Genomic DNA, 17,690 nt, shown 5'->3' with positions numbered 1-17,690 from the left:
AGTTGTTTATTATAAGATCCCTCTGTTTATGGTGTTGTTGAAAAGCATGGTCTGGCCCACTGAAATGCAAAACAACTGAAATTTACTACCTCTAACGTCATCATTTTTCTTCAGCCACCATCGACAATGTGGCCCTGCTGTATTCCCGTTCCTGTCCTCTCGTAAGCTGAAACAAGCAAAGATCGACTAAGGTCATCATCATGGTGACTTTTGCTGAGACGTCGGACATCAGTCCAAATGAGTTGCGTGAGCCCTCCTGCTACGTGACACCCCTCTCCCCTGGGCTGCGACGCAAAAAAATGATGTGGCAAAATGCTGTTAAACACATCATCATCCAGCAGGAGCTGAGTGAGCAGGTGAATAAACACTATAGTCAAGACCACACATCTCATTGTTCTGGAGCTTCAGTGAACAAGTGAGATACGAATATGTTTCTTACAGCTATGGAGTGACATAATTCATCTGTCTGGAGATTCATGCATTTGCCCCTGTACAGTGCATGAGTGTGCGCATGCATAGTACTGTACATACATGTGTCTGATGTCTCTGAGTCTGCAGCTAATCTTGTATACGAGTAGGCCGATCAGCGTCATACTTTTTGAGTGTGCTGCCAGTAGGCCAAAGACCTCGTTCTGCAAGGCTATGGACTTTAAATTGAACTTTAATTGGGTACAGGGAGGGTCCTAGCACTGGACCAGCACGAAACTGATCCAGTGCTCGGACCCTAATTAAAGTTAAATTTAAAGTATTGTTTTTTTATTCAGCCATGGCGAGGCATTGAATTCCCACCTTTGATTTACTGGTGATACATAATTGACCCATGAACTTAACTAAAAAAGTGTGCTCCTCAGAGCACAGGTCTTCTCCAGGCCGGGTTGCCCAGCCAAGCTTTCCTCATAGCCACTTGGAATGGGATCTGAGAAATATACATGTTGATCACATGACCCCAGAGATAATGTGTACCGATTTGTGTGAGTTTTGGACAGAATCTGTAGGAGTAGTAGCAAAAAGTGTGTTTTGAAGAAAACACACTATGGCAGAAAATGTCATCTGGAAAAAGATGTTGAGTGTACGATCTACGGTTCAATAGTTATAGGCCAAAACGTGAAGTGGGCTGTTGTAGTGCCACCATGAGGACATTTGAAACATTTGGGCTGGAGGTTATTCCTTGGCTTAGTGGGTATGTGCTTGCAAAGTTTCCTAGCAATCGGGTGCTGCATTCATTATTTGTGGCATTTTGTGCAAAACGGCCACCCCCAAAAACGTTGGAAGCCAATCATAGCCAATTGGAATAGAATGTGAGAAATGTGACACATATGTCTTGATCACATGACTACAGAGATAACGTATACCGATTTGTGTGAGGTTTGGACAAAATCTGCAGAAGTAGTAACGAAAAATTAGTTTCACAAAAATCTGTCTCTTGGTAGCGCTATAACTGGCCAATTTGAAAAAGAAAAATGGGTGGAGTTAGAGAAGAAGAAAAGGAGATTCTTCCTTGGTCTACTGGGCATGCAAAGTTTCTCGCCGATGAGTCCAGTGGTGCTTGTAGCATGACATGCAAAACGGCCCCTCCAGCAAACATTGAAAGCCAATTGTAGTCAATTGGAATAGTAGTAGCAAAAAATATATTTTGCAAATTAAGCGCACTTGGCAGAAAACTTGTCAGGTCATTTATGTTAATATTAACTTATGTTAAGTTGAACTTAACCGAAGGATTGTGTTGCTTTTGGTTATAATAATAAATTAGCTGTAATGACAGAGATCAGAAATGGAACAGAGCATGACGTCACAGTGAACGGTATGGTGTGTATACATTAATTCTTCTGTCTTGCTTTGACAGGTGGGTGTGGAGCCAGCACGTAAAATGTTTGTGACGGATGCCTACATTGAGGAGATCAACAAGGAAATACGCAACAAGGCCTCGCGTGGGTTCACCAAGCGGCGGAGCTCCTCAACCCGCATCCACCCCAGTCACGAGCGAGGTTCCACCAGCACATCACACAGCAGCAGTGTCGGGGGCCTAAGTGACTATGTTACTGATGCAGACTTCTTCGTCCGCTGGGGCCACACTGTGCATGGCGTCTACATGCCCACGCTGGGACACACCTTTAAGTCTCGTGACCTGGAGAAACTGTACCAGAAACATTCCTGTCACCAACGGCGCACCTCGCTAGCCGTCACCAATATTATTGATGCCGTTGCTAAGCTACACATACTGGTGCTGTACCTAGCAGTGGCTCCTGATGCAGCCACGGACACCCTGCGTGGCTGCTTGACAGGCATCTTCATGGCATTAGCGCTAGCAGTGTGTGCCTTCGTATTGATGTGCAGAGACTCACCTCGCTGGCTTCGTTATGCTGGCCTGGTCAGCTGGCTGTCTCAGACCACGCAGGTGCTTGGCGGGCTGGCATACGGGCTGGAGAAGGATCCGTCGTGGTATGTGCTGTTCACGTTGTTCGCCACGTACACACTGCTCCCGTTGCCCCTGCTCTGGGCCATGTGCGCAGGCTCCCTCACCTCAGTGCTACACCTTATACTGGAGATGCTGCGCCACTACAATGATGCTGTGCTGTTGAGGAAGGTGAGAGAACCAAGACTGTGATGTCTTTTCACAGCTTTGACCATAATATCATACATACACCATTAACCTATTAATGGATTCATTTTTATATTTCGTGTTTGTTTGCATTTCCTCCACTGACATTAAAACGTTACTAAACTTGCCTGAATAATCTTGTCAATGATGGGTAAACCTCACTGTGCAATTAATGTGACAGATGTTTGAATTTCACAAACGTTTTTCCAGGGACTGGAAGTGAATGAATGTATAAAGTCGTTTGTGTTTGCTACAGGTGTTTGCCAAAGGCCTGCTATACCTGGGTATGAACACAGCAGGCCTGTTCATTCATTACTTGACTGACCGTGCCCAGAGGCAGGCGTTCCTGGAGACGCGCCGCTGCATCGAGGGACGCCTCAAGCTGGAGCAAGAGAACCAGAGACAGGTGTGTGTGTGTGTGTGTGTGTGTGTGTGTGTGTGTGTGTGTGTGTGTGTGTGTGTGTGTGTGTGTGTGTGTGTGTGTGTGTGTGTGTGTGTGTGTGTGTGTGTGTAGGATACTGAGGTATACCAAGGTTGACAAGAGGTCAAAGGTTATTACATAATTCTGACCTTCCTGGTGAACACTGACCATCCCCATGTTTTTTTATGCCTAAGATTTTGTCACCCACATATACTGTAGGTTCCCTCTGAAAGTAATTAATACGTTAGTTGTTTTATTCAGTTTCACGGCTGTGTGTGTGAGTTTCAGGCCGTAAAGTATCTATTTCATTGACATTACAAAATAAAATTCATTCATTCATTCAACCTTTATTTAAAATTCAAAAAAGATCATTGAGGGAGACCCTCATTTACAATGATGCAGAGATTACACATAACATAAGAACAACAAAGAAAGACAATATGTTGACAACAATCACTTAAAACAGTTGCATGATTGACAGCAAATCAGTTAAAACAGTTGCATACAGATAATAAACGGTTATTAAGTAAATTCCTAAAATGGCCAATAGATGCTAGGGTATTTAGTTGAAGATCTTGTTGCAAGAGGTTCCAAGAACCAGGTGCACCAATGCTGAAAGCAGTCTTTCCCAGTTCAGATTTGGCAAAAGGAACTAGAGGCACCTGCCATTCACTAGAGCGAGTTAGAATGCTACAAGGTTTCTGACATAACATGGCTGAAATATATGGTGGTAATTTTCCAACCAGGGTTTTATAAATGATGAGGTGCCAATTGCGTCTCTCAGTTAGAGAAGACCAGTCCACCTTATCATACAGGACACAGTGATGAGTATTTTAGTTGTCACCAGTAATAACCTCAGAGCTAAGTGGTAAACTGAGTCCAGGGTCTTGAGTGTGGAGGCAGCTGCATGACGATAGATTATGTCCCTATAGTTCAGTACAGATAAAGATGTGGCTTCGATAATCCTTTTCCTACAGAGCATTCTTGTATTCTGAGACTCTTTCTTTCTATAGCTGATCCATTGGTGGTGGTGATAAGGAGATTGGAGTGATCTATGTTTTGGGATTTAGAGAAGACCATGAATTTAGTTTTTTCGTTAAGTGTTAATTTAAGGTTGTTAAAGCAGTGCTGTAGTGAGTTAAAGGAGTGTTGCAGTTTTTGGATGGCCAATAGAGTGGAGTCAGTGGTACAATTTAAGATTGTGTCGTCGGCATAGAGATGCATTTGACAGCCACATAGAGAAGAAACTATTTCGTTAATGTATATAGTGAACAGGACAGGGCCTAGAATGCCTAGACTGCCCACCTCCCATCTTCACACACATTGACATCTGCCATATGCAAATAGTTCCTAAACCAGCTGCAAGCATCCTTATCAAAGCCTGAGATGAGTTGAGTAAGAGTAAGGAGTGGTATACAGTATGAAATGCTTTGGCCAGGTCAATAAAAATAGCTGCAGCAAGTTTGTTATTGTCTAATTAATTAAATGATCCAGAACTAGGGTGACAGCTGAGGTAGTGCTATGATTAGCTCTAAAGCCAGACTGATGAGCACTTAGAATAGACTGTTGTGACTTGTCAGAGGAATGGTTTTAGCTGGTTATTTACTAAGGATCCCAGAATCTTTAAGAGACAGGGCAGTTTTGAAAATACGTAAAATAAAATATAAATACTACCCACACAGACACTATAGCGTATATTAATCCAGTATGGTTCAGTGTAAAATCTAAAGGGGAACTCTGGCATGTGTTGCTTTCAAATGAACTACTTCAATTTCAAGTAATACTTCATCAAAATTCAAAGTGTGTGACATTATCTGTGGGTTGCAAATTGTCTGTGTCCAAGTGTTATGCTGAATTTAGTTATGTCCTTCTGTGATCATTATGCGATATGTATTGTACCTAAGTGTCTTTAATGAGAGCTTGTTGTGTCTCTGAGCAGGAGCGGCTGGTGCTGTCTATCCTGCCTCGCTTTGTTGCCTTGGAGATGATCGCTGACATGAGCTCTTTCGATGATGAAAGTCTCAGTCTCAGTCCCCAAGAGTTTCACAAGATTTATATTCAAGAGTACAAGAATGTCAGGTACACGCATGCACGCACACAGAGCACTGCATAGCATAAGTTTAGAAATAATGAGTTGAAAAACAATGTTTTCAGGCATTTGGATTCAGAGCTTAGTGGGGGTGTGACTATAGCAAAAGACACAGCCCTTAAAAGTGTTGCCGCTACGTTAATTGTTTTTAACGTTTCTTTTTTTGTTCTACCTACAGTATGACCATACTATTTCTTACTGTATATATATAGACCCTCCAGAAAAACGCAGGCAAAAATCCTTGAATATGCGGGCTAAAATCCTTGATTATGCAGGCTAAAATCCTAGATTTTGTGATGAAATATGCGGGGTTTTTATGTGATTTTATGCGGTGAAATTTACAAAATATGCGGAAAGTCGCGAAATATGCGGAAAGTTGCGAAATATTATGCGATGCGATGCACATATTATGCAATGCGATACGCATATTATGCGATGCGCCCTTTTTGAAAAAAATTACCCCTGCATAATTATGTGCGTAATCGCATATAATGCGCATAATCGTGTGGGTGAGGGTCTAGTATATCAGTATTGATACTGTATGTAGATAAATTGCTGAGCGCCTTCAGTAATTATATGTCCAACCAGTCTTGCATATGATTGCTGAAACAGCTTTTGCAAAGCTGTGTCTAACAGGAATTTCATTGAACTATCGTGCAATACATACAGTACAGAATAGGTTGTTGTTTTTGTAACTGTTTTCTTAAATGCTCCTTCTCTTACCTGCTCTTTTCTTCTTTTTTATATTTATAGTATACTTTTTGCCGACATCAAAGGCTTTACTCTGCTGTCTATGAACATGTCGGCCCAGGAGCTTGTTCAAACCCTTAATGAACTCTTTGGACGCTTTGACCGCTTGGCAGAGGTGACAGCATGCACAGTTTGACTTAATATCAGCTTTAAAAAAAAAATATATACCTTTCTGCCATAAATTTCACCCCAAAACTTTGTTTAGCAGTAATGAAAATCATATTCTTAGAATATATACTTACATAGTACTTACATATTGTTGGTACATGTTGTACATGGAATATACTGTATACATTCTGACCCAGGACAAGTATAGGGAAATTCCCGGATCCCATTTTCTTGTCATTCATTTCAAATGTGAGTGTTGTTACCGTACTCAGTGCACCACAATTTGTGAAAGAACAATTGTTCTTACGTGACTTGTTAAAAAGGCAGTTGCTAGTTCTCTACACACAGTATTATGTGTAATATGATGTTACTGGTATACTGTATAGGTCCCCGTCCCTCTTGTGAAAGAGATTTTATATCTCAATGAGGTCTACCTGGTTAAATAAAGGTTAAATAAAAAAATAAGCAAAATGAAACCATCAGGATTCCACTGTGAACACCCATCTACACATTAGACATTATTTCTGCCCTTGCTTCTTCAGTTATCGCTTAAATATGCGAGTACCTTTATGAACCACAGCACACCATAAGTTATAATGAACTACAATTTCTCAAGGCTATTAGTTTCATATTGTGTTCATTTGCCTTCTCTCTTTTCATCCATTTCCTGAACAATGTCTCTAGTGGTCCCTCTTCTCTTTCTCCTAACAGGAACACAACTGTCTGCGGATAAAGATACTAGGAGACTGTTACTATTGTGTGTCAGGAGTCCCTGAGCCGCAGCAAGCACATGCACGCTACTGTGTTGAGATGGGTCTGGCTATGATTAACACCATACGGTTAGTCCATCTACTGGAGCCGTGGCAGCAATATTGGAAAGAAATTGGGCCTCTTCCTTACTTCCTTCATAGGTCTTACCAATGATGCTAATTAGGCTCTGTTCCATTCTGGTCAAACAGAGTCAGAGTGCTGATATTGTGCATGTCTGCTCACTGGAAACCTCTGCTACACCAAAGTGAGGGACCCAAATGGCTCCTTATGGGTGTGTAACCCTTACGGGTCCATTTGGTTCCATTTGTACACTCTCAGAGTTATGGGGGTCCTTGAAATCAAAATGTTTGAGAACCACTGTGCTACATAATGTAACAGAGCATTAATTAGTATAATTGGTGAGACATGTGAAGGAAGCAAGGAAGAGGCCCAATTATTTTCAATATGGCTGCTGGAATCCTTGCTTTTACAGAGATTTGTAGTATTATTTATGAATCTACAAACTGTACCTTTTTCCCCTTCTCAATGTTAGATTAGATTAACCTCTATTGTCCCAGAGGGATATTCGGTTTCACAGCCTATTCAACATCAAACACATAAGAACAATAGCTACAACACAACATAAAGACAATACATAGAATCTCCAGAGTACATCCGTACATACCTCCTAACACACAAACAACATGTCAGCGTGGCAGTTTGTTTAATGCTGCAATGGCTGATTGGACAAAACTCTTACTTAAGCAACCTTTTTCCCATCTCAAAGTTTTTCATCTCCGTCCAAATGGCATAATTGTAAAGTGACGGTTGAGGGGATGATCACTGTGATTTGCTATTGTGAGCTAGGCGTGTGATGGCTTTGTTGTTCATATCAGAGTTCAGAAAGTTTGGGTGTGGGAGGGCCAACAGACCCGTGGACAGATGTTAATTTGGATGTTCTGCTGTCCTGCCAAAATTAGATATGTGAGAAAGCAGTTGCACTACGACGTGGACATGCGGATTGGAATTCACTCAGGCTCGGTCCTGTGTGGAGTGCTGGGCCTCCAGAAGTGGCAGTTTGATGTCTGGTCCTGGGATGTAGGCATCGCCAACATGCTGGAGGCAGGGGGCATACCTGGGTAAGTGCACTGCTAGTGGACCAGACGTCTCTCCAGTAGAGCAGTGGTTCTCAAAGTGGTTTCTTGAGTGGGTTCCAAGGGGTCCCCAGGGAAATAAGTTAATATAGCATAAAAATCGGTATTACTACTGTAAACCTATTAGGCCTACTGTAATTCGTCTATTTGACTTAAGTGGGCTTGTAGATGTGCCAATATTTTTTTTTTTAAATATATTTTTGGGCCTTTATTTGATAGGATAGTAGGCTGACAGGAAATGGGAGAGAGATGGGGGGGTGACACACAGCAAACTTCGTCGGGATCGAAGGTGTCGAACTCACGAGACGCTGTCAAGATGGATTACCAGCATATGTGGTATGCGCCTGGACCGCTAGGCCAGCAGGCGCCCCAGTGCCAAAACATTTTAACAACACACATCTTGTATGGGGGTCCCTGGCACAAAATATTGTCTGATGGGGGTCCTCGGCCAAATACATGACATGAAAAAGTTGGAGAACCATTGCAATAGAACATATTTCTGTTAGGAAATGGCACTCTTTCCTTATGGTGACTATCTGGGTTATTTGCGAACGCGGACACACACACACACACACACACACACACACACACACACACACACACACACACACACACACACACACACACACACAATGTTCTCTCCACATCACGGTGAAATAACACGGATTACAAGTCCGTAAATACACAATATTTTCGAGCTGCGTTCGCTTCCAGCGTTCGCGCGTCTTACTTGTATTATTAGACATATAGGCTGTGTTTGACATCTACCGTACCTGCTATCCTATTTGTAGCAATTGTTTTGCTGGCACTTATTTGCTTGACTGCTTCTACGGTGTTTGTTCACTATAGTTTATACTGCACTTCTTAAATCACTTTGGATTATAGAGTATGCTAGTGTAAACGCAAAACAATATATAGTATATTGCAAGATTATATTTTCTACCAAAAGGTACAGTACAGGGTGTGTGTGTGTGTGTGTGTGTGTGTGTGTGTGTGTGTGTGTGTGTGTGTGTGTGTGTGTGTGTGTGTGTGTGTGTGTGTGTGTGTGTGTGTGTGTGTGTGTGTGTGTGTGTGTGTGTGTGCGTGCGTGCGTGCGTGCGTGCGTGTGTGTGTGTGTGTGTGCGTGTGTGCTGAGTCTGACCTGTCTTTTGTCTTTTATCAACAAAAAGCCTCTCTTCGTCTCCCTCTGTGTCATCCAGACGGATACACATCTCCAGGGCCACTCGGGACTGCCTGCAAGGCGTCTATAAGACTGAGGATGGTCGTGGCTGTGACAGGAGCGAGTTTCTACGGAACCACAAGATGGACACCTTCCTCATCTGCCCCCTGGAGGAGGGGAACATTGCTGATCATGTTTCGCCCCCTAAAACCCAGACGCCCCCTAAAACCCAGAAAATCCGCACCTGGAACCCAGATTTACCATTTGGCAACATCATTGATATGAACTGTGTAAGTGGACTGGGTGGGAAGCATACGTTGTACCATTCTGTGTATCTGTGGCATCATTCTTTGTGGTGATTCATTGATTTCCCAAAATATATATATTTTTTGTATCTAAATTCAGGAGTGCATATGGTGTGTGTGATATGAAATGTAAGCTTGTGATATAAACACGACTTTAGGAAAAGTTTCAAAACAACATATGAGGAATATGCAGTAATTAGACAGACCACAGTTTAGTATAATCCTGACATGAAGGTTTTAACACCTTAAACCGTATATATACTTAGTTGCTTGTAGATCTTCTATTTTCACTGAATGTTTGCCCCCAGAATATGACCGCCAGGGTTCATGTGGTTAATGCTTACATTATGCCCTGCAGACCCTTTTAACCATACCTCCTGTTATCTATACTCACAGATACTGGCCTCTTTTACTAACGGCTCCATGCCACAGCTACCTAACGAACGGCAGTCCACCTCCAAGGAGATTAACAAGCGCATTGAGCATGCTATTGCGGTGCGCAGCAGTCAGCGCATGCACAGGGAGCACATCACTGCTGTGACACTGGTGTTCAAGGACACACACATTGAGACCAAGGTGAGATGGGAGAACTAGTTTTAGATGGTGTTGTGTGATTAAGATTAGAGTAGATTGGGTGCACAGAGGTATACTGTTAGACCAGTGGTTCTCAAACTTTTTAGTTTCAAGTACTCCTATAACTCTGAGAGTGTACCTATAAGGGTCTCTTTGGTTCCATTTACACACTCTCAGAGTGACAGACCTGTAAGGGTCCATTTGGAACCCTCTCAATGAACCCTGAGAGGGTGCCTGGACCTCGCATTGAGAACCATTGCTATAGATAACGTTGTATCTAAATATTAAAACAAATTCATGGTAGTTCATTTACAGGTACTGTATATGCAGTAGAGTAAACTGTGTCTGTGTTGCGATGCACATCAGTATCACATACAATATCTTCCTTTTGTTGTCCCAGTTCTCCCAAGTGAGAGATGAGATGTTCAACTCCAACCTGGTCTGCTCCTTCATCATGCTCCTCTTCCTCATGGCTGCCCAGGCCCTCATCCCTGCCCCCAGGTAGAGAAGACTGCTTTGTCCCATGTCTACATTCCTTTGGCTAACATCCTATCCAAATTAGGCTCTATATACTTTGTTGTACAACAGATAGTCATTTTTGACAATTTCCCCAAACCATAGAAGCCAGGTTTAATGTGGTTAAAAACACAGCTGTTTGCCTTGCTTACACACACACACACACACACACACACACACACACACACACACACACACACACACACACACACACACACACACACACACACACACACACACACACACACACACACACACACACACACACACACACACACACACACACACACACACACACACACACACACACACACACACACACACATGGTGATGATAGTGAAGGACCAGCAGAAAAAGGGGTGGGTTACTGTTTTAACTTAGTTCAAAAACTTTAATTTCTTCATTTTCTTCTTTCCTTTTATTCATTTCTTCCTTTGTCTTTGTCTTTTTTCTCAATTCCTCCTTCAATTCACATTTTGCAACAACTTTCCCACCTTGTCTTTTCTCTGCCAGGCCATACCCGGTGGTGGTCCAATTTACCATCTTCCTGCTTGCCTACATGATACTGTTACTTCTGGCCTTGGCCGAGGAGTTCAAGCAAGTGCCTCTGGTGCTGCAGCACTTCTGCTGCTGGATCCACGAGAACAACAGTGCCCGCAACCTCCTCACCCTAACCGCCATCGCCCTCAACTTTGGCCTCGCCTCCGCCGACATGGTGAGAAATGCAAAAGCTCAGTAGTGGAGGTGGTGCTTGCCGGTGTCATCTGAGGCAGCCAGTAGCCTACTGTTGTTCTGACATCTAATCTAGAGCCAGCGTACTCGGGAGAGGTTAAATTAATTAATATGCTCTATGACCCTCTACACTTCTACGCCTGTGCACTTCAAGGAATGCTCCACTGTTTTTTAAGTGTATCTCTATGTCTTTATCAATAGGCGTAGTTATGATCAATACAAGTCTGTCAACACTCTCTGTGTCATCGAGGCAGAAAAACTACAGGCATTTTCCCCTCTGCCACTAATGAGCTCAGTGCATCACTGTAGACCCGACCAGGTTTCCAGAAGGTGGCATACCGATTTCCTGTTCGGATTCACTTTCCCATGGATTAATTTGATTGGCTCTGCAACAGATTTGAATTGGAAAGACATATGACACCTTCATGTGTTTCAGTTCAAATCTGCTGCTGTGCCAATCAAACAAGGCTTTAGGATAGGTTTAATTAACCAGAACAGGAAACCCGGGACCACAGTTGTGCCAACCAAGCCTTCGCTGTGAATTCTGGGTATTGTAGGATCAAACAGCGAAGTATCATGTTTAGAACGGGACCGATTATTTTGTTTTCTTAGCCGGTGTTGCATGTTCTGTATTAAACGTTTTTTTGTTTTGTTTTTTGCATCAATTGACACAGGTAATATCGCAAATTGTCTAAACATCTACAACTTTGACAGTGGTGCACTCCTTTAAGTTAAGAGGGTTTTTCTTTTTCTCATGTCATTTATATGTGATGTTTTGTGGACTGGGTCCAGCTGTGGTGCATTCTTATGGACACTGACACAGGAGTGCCTGACGTTAAGGACAAGCTCATTACAGATTCACCAAACCACAGGCCCCTCACAGCCTGCACATACCCTGAGGTAAGGACCACAGTGGCTGGACCACCCTCTATCAGTCACCATTTCTCTGTGAAACAATCATTTGGATCAGTCAGTTAGTCTGCATAGTGCAGTCTCCAACCATAACACAGAGACAAAAAGGCAATATATAACACAACTTTACAACTTTACAACTTCACAACGTTTACACTGGCTACACCATGACTAATGTAATCATTATTACTTCAATATTCTTCAATAAAACCTCTCATCCGCTGTTCTCTGTCTGCCCCCCTTGGTGTAGTTCTTTGTGTTGAGCGTGGTGATCGCCATGGTGACATGTGCAGTGTTCCTGCGTCTCAGCTCTCTGCTGAAGCTGGTGGTGCTGCTGATGGTGGTGGTTGTCTATTCCTACCTCATCCACCTAGCCTTCTACACACTGAGCCACGACACGCTGCACAGGTCTGTACTGTCTATTCTGTATACTTTAAATACACACACGTCCACATGAGAGCTCCAGCACACATAAACTGTTATACTCACCATACACAGTTTCTAGTGTCATCTGTTATTCACATTCTGAACATCTATTTAATCACATAATGTACACAGGTCTCACTATCTGAGGAGAAAAGGAATCTCCATACTTGTCATGGCCATGTTTCTTGTGGCTGTGTTCTACAATGGACGGCAGGTACTGTAGCCTAAACTATTCCTATACTTCTTCCTATAAACAGTTGAGGCAATAGGCACTGCATGGGTTTGGCATTCTTTGCTTTGACTTTGTTGTGGTTTTGTTGTACTTGAAAGTTGTTCAGTTTAATTTTGTATTAGTGCGTACTTCCATACCTCAATAGCAATAGTTTGACATAATTTTATCAATCTTCTCGTAATCTGTTTGAGTGTAACTGAGTCAAGAAGGTAGTTGTATGGCAGGCAGACATGCTAGTCATTTCAGTTGTTTATGTGTGATAATGACATACTGCCTCATTAAATCCAGTGGGAGGCCACAGCCAGGCTGGACTTCCTGTGGCGTCTACAAGCTCAACAGGAAGTAGAAGACATGAGGGAGCTCCGGGAACACAATGAATGTCTGCTGCACAACATCCTGCCTGCACACGTAGCACGACACTTCCTGCAGAGGAGCAGGAATAATAATGTGCGGAAAATGCAGTGTCTTGCTTTTTTACCTAGACTATGACATATTAGCTCACCTTTGTTTGACCTCTAGATAACTGTGCCCCCTTGGATCCTTCAGATACCATGCCTTATTGGAACTACATTTGCTGGACCAACAACTAATGTTAACCATTTGACGCATAATATTTACTGTCCTAACATGCATGAATTTTGAAATGGTTTCCTGTCTTTGCTGTAGGAGCTTTACGCTCAGTCCTATGATGAAGTTGGAGTCATGTTTGCCTCCATCGCTGGGTTCAATGAGTTCCAAGAACAGAAGGAGATCAAACACGAAGGGGTGGACTGCCTCAGAATGTTGAATGAGATCATTGCTGGCTTTGATGAGGTGAGCATAGGATTATGAATGGTCCATATACATTTCAGTTGTTGTGTTTTTTCCAAAACATTAATTTCCATTTTGGAAATGAACGCAAACCAACTCCATATATACTCCATATGTATACATTTATTGAACATCTAAAAATAAATTTCTTCTCACCAGTTGCTAGAGGAGTCATATTTTCACGAGGTGGAGAAAATCAAGACCATTGGCGGCTGTTACATGGCAGCGTCTGGCCTGGCAGACCCAGACAGACAGGTGGGACAGCAAACATGAAACAATCTGAATCAGTGACAGTTTATCGAAATTTGACTTGATTGGTTGGTCTCTGTGTTCTCACAATAACACAACAGGGTGAGAAGCATAAATACACATTGAAATAAAAATGTGTATTAAGTGAAAATAAAAATACAATACGAACAAAGGAATAAGAAATCTGATGCTAGTGAGTTATGTACATTGTAGAGATGGTGGAGTATTTACAGAAATTCTGTCAGAATCACATAGAAATAGACCTTTTTTCCAGTAACATTATTCGGTACTTCATCAATCTTGGCTATTCAAACACTTTCTTACACACACAGGGGCATATGGATCAGTGGAACCACCTGAGTGAGATGGTCCTGTTTGCACTGGCCATGCAGGAGACCTTGAAAGAGATTAATAGGCAATTATCCAAAAAGTTTCAACTGCGTATTGGTAAGTAGACAATCCTTTCACATAGCCTACAGTTACACACATCCACTTACAAATCTAAAACACTATAGAGCTCTATGAGAAGACTCACATTTTTCCTATAGATAAAGATAACTTCGAGCAATTGAGTACTAATCCCTCTTAATAACCTCATTAACTTCTTCTCTGGACTGAAAAAAAGGCATTGCCCATGGACCAGTGGTAGCCGGAGTGATCGGTGCCACGAAGCCACAGTACGACATCTGGGGGACAACCGTGAACCTGGCTAGTCGCATGGACAGCACAGGGGTGACTGGCCGTATCCAGGTTCCTGAGGCCACGCGCAAGGTCCTGACAGAATGGGGCTTTGTCCTGGATCTGCGTGGTGAGATCTTCGTCAAAGGGGTGAGTTGCTCAAAAGTTGTGCAGCCAACAGATAGAGGTTCTACAATCAAGTAGCCTAAAATAGAAAGAAAATATTTATAAAGAATAAGAAATGTAAATGACAGTGAATTATACTGTACGCACATGTCACTATTACAGCTTGTAGCATGAATATATACAGAATCAAGACGGTGTAAACATGATGTTGAACTAACCATCCTGTCCAGCATAGAATGATGCACTAAATATTGCACAGAAAAGCGTTATAATTCATATCCTTTCAGAAGTTCTGATAATAGGTTTGGGTTGCATGTGCATGATCCCAAAGTGAAGTGAACACAAGGAAATCGTGCCATTATCTGTCTAACCACTACCTTGTGTTATCCTAGGTGAGTGAGCGCCAGGGAAAAGTCCGTACATATTTCATCAGCAACGTGCGGAGTAAGAAAGCCAACCTCGAGAGGAACGGCCACAGGAAATCAGGAGGCCGCAACACGCTAGCCGGTGTTGTATTTGGTCTGGTGCAGGCCCGAAACAAAGAAAAACTGAGGGAGATCAAGGGGTTCAATCTGTCCTCATACTCTACTCATTGCTGAGGTGGGACATGTGACAAAACAGTGGTGCAGGATTCAGCCCCCTCGCATTCCTTTGGTATGACACATTGTCATTGTTTGTGTACACAAAAGTGACTTCTAAACACATTGGGATCAACATGCTTCAGAGATTACAGAGACCTGTTCAGAGTTGCAACGGGCTATTGAAGCCCATCAGAAGCTTCACACCTGTCTGTTTACAGTTTTTTTAAGACAGAAAGACTAAATCAAGAGAGTGGACTGCCCAAGTGGAACTTTTTTGATTCACAGTGCCGAACTAAAACTATACAGGATCAAAAACGGTGTCAGAGATTGACGGCCTCTGGAGTACTATATGTTATGCCTCTTTCCATTGAAAGGACCTAATGGACCTCTTGAGCTTCACCAACTTTGAAGAATCCGTTTCTGGTTCCCATATGAACACAGTATAGAACCTGTATGTATTGTATCTACACGCTATGAGTCTTGTTTCCATGAATATTGGAGTTTCATTTTATACAATTATAACAAAGGCCAACATGTACTGTATAATACTGCGACAATACTGTGATTATATGTTACCACTAAGCCCGTGTACCTCTAAGCCAAACACAGTACCTCACATCCTGTGCAACCTTGTTTGCATGACAGCTCTCCAATGGCTTACAGAATACCTATTCTGTACTGTAAATTACAGTATCATTATTACTATTGTATATTCTAACTCATTATTTCAAACAATTATTGATTCTTAGATTCTGCTTTTTCCACTGTATTATTGATGTTACAAAAGGTCAATATAAGAAAAACTGCTACTTTATCTACAGCAACATAGTTTGTGTTCTCTCACTGCGCATAATTAGTCAGAGACAGTGAATACAAATACAACTTACACAGCAAGATTCTCAGTGTAAGTTAGTTTAAAAACCGACCCTTATATAGATCCATATACAATTAAATGTACACACATTTAGCTGTGATCCTAAGTCTATAATGGCAACTGTCTATGCCAGAGTCAACACGGTCTGTTCTGGTAGACATCCATATCCATACAGCTTTCCACATTCAGCAGTTGAGGATCAGAAGAGGCGCACATCCATTTTCTATTTAAAGGGTGCTGAACTTCAAACCACAAACTTAGAGAAAAAAATCAAAGTTCTCACTCTGTAGCTCCCCTTTTGCATATTTATTTATGGTACCACCTGAGTGGGTTGAGTGACGTTTCGAGCACGCTCTTCTTCAGACTAGTGACACATTCAGCAGTTAACCATGTTGCTTTTGTCTAGTGGTTAATGGCTAAAAACCTGACCTTAATTGAACCCCATCTGATTGCCAAAAACACAGTCATAATCTGACAGTGACACTGATCTCACTTCATACTCATGACATGTCATTTATAGCCTAAAACGAAAGGAGGCTAAACACTTTTACCTCAATGTAAAGATGATATTGTATGTCTTTTTAGGTCTGTTGTACATATTTTAGAAAAACTATGCTATTTTTAGGTGGTTAACTGTGTTTTTTTCCACAATTTCTACAACATATTTGATGTTCTCATTTTCTGCTAATAAAACCAGTTTATGAAAATAAATCTGTCTATATGTTTTGTCACAGTAATTACTGGAATAAGAGGTTGTTTATTTCAAGTTTTTTTTTTTTAGGACAGAAGGAAAACATTACCGGTTTTTGAAATACAGATTCCCATTGCATCACATTTATGTAACTGATTGAAATAAAATTCCTGAACGAGACCTATGGAATGGCCAATATGCCTTATGCCTAATGTTGCATTGTACCAATTCTGCCATCTAGAGGCATGATCCCTGAAGTGAGACCGTACATGATTGATCAGGTAGCCTCTGAGTCTGTAGTAGTACAGTCTGAGTCTACCAACAGTTAATAGTTTACTGTATCCAGTGGTGGAAAGTAACTAAGTACATGTACTGAAGTACAATTATGAGGTACTTGTACTTTACTGGAGTATTTCCAATGTTCAATACTTTTACTTCTACTCCACTACATCTCTGAGGGAAATACTGTACTTATACTCCTCTACAATTATTTGAAAACTTTAGTTATTAGTTACTTTGTAGATTTTGATTATTATTACAAAACATACATTAACAAAGCCGATCTACAAGCTCACATCTTAAAATTTTTTGTACATTTTATACATTAGAAAACTTGTGATCTGGGACATTCTGCATAATGACTTTCTACTTTTGTACTTTTACTCAGATACATTTTGAATTCCACACTTTTACTTGTAATTTCAACATTGCAGTATTGATACTTTTACTTAAGCAAAAAATTGTAGGGAAAACTGAGTACTTTTCCCACCACTGACTGTATCAATAAGAATGAAAATATGCTTGAGCTTGTCAGGGTGAGGCGGTCTCCAGTTCAAATATGAATATTTTGGAGGGTCCCCAGTTCAAAATATGAATATTTTGGAGGGTCCCCAGTTCAAAATATGAATATTTTGGGGTGTCACAGCCTGAAAGGTTTGGGAACCCTTGATGTAGG

At 41.7% G+C, this 17,690-nt stretch overlaps 1 protein-coding gene across 1 annotated transcript; it reads left to right on the top strand.

Moving 5' to 3' along the window:
* Nucleotides 1-200: 200 nt before the first annotated feature.
* On the top strand, nucleotides 201-15,499 carry LOC308103264 (adenylate cyclase type 8; the record flags this gene model as incomplete). Its single annotated transcript, XM_080453174.1, has 20 exons — nucleotides 201-356; nucleotides 1,844-2,584; nucleotides 2,856-3,005; nucleotides 4,960-5,099; nucleotides 5,863-5,974; nucleotides 6,679-6,806; nucleotides 7,698-7,856; nucleotides 9,071-9,320; nucleotides 9,732-9,911; nucleotides 10,309-10,409; nucleotides 10,938-11,139; nucleotides 11,949-12,056; nucleotides 12,319-12,476; nucleotides 12,627-12,708; nucleotides 13,015-13,173; nucleotides 13,393-13,539; nucleotides 13,696-13,791; nucleotides 14,118-14,232; nucleotides 14,411-14,613; nucleotides 14,982-15,499. 20 exons carry the CDS (start codon nucleotides 201-203, stop codon nucleotides 15,186-15,188), a joined length of 3,594 nt encoding a protein of 1,197 aa, XP_080309300.1. The 3' UTR covers nucleotides 15,189-15,499.
* Nucleotides 15,500-17,690: the final 2,191 nt, after the last annotated feature.

Source organism: Gymnoscopelus braueri, assembly GCF_963280865.1.
Source record: "Gymnoscopelus braueri genome assembly, chromosome: 16".
In the NCBI taxonomy this organism is placed as follows: domain Eukaryota; kingdom Metazoa; phylum Chordata; class Actinopteri; order Myctophiformes; family Myctophidae; genus Gymnoscopelus; species Gymnoscopelus braueri.
This window is presented reverse-complemented; position numbering and strand designations above follow the sequence as displayed.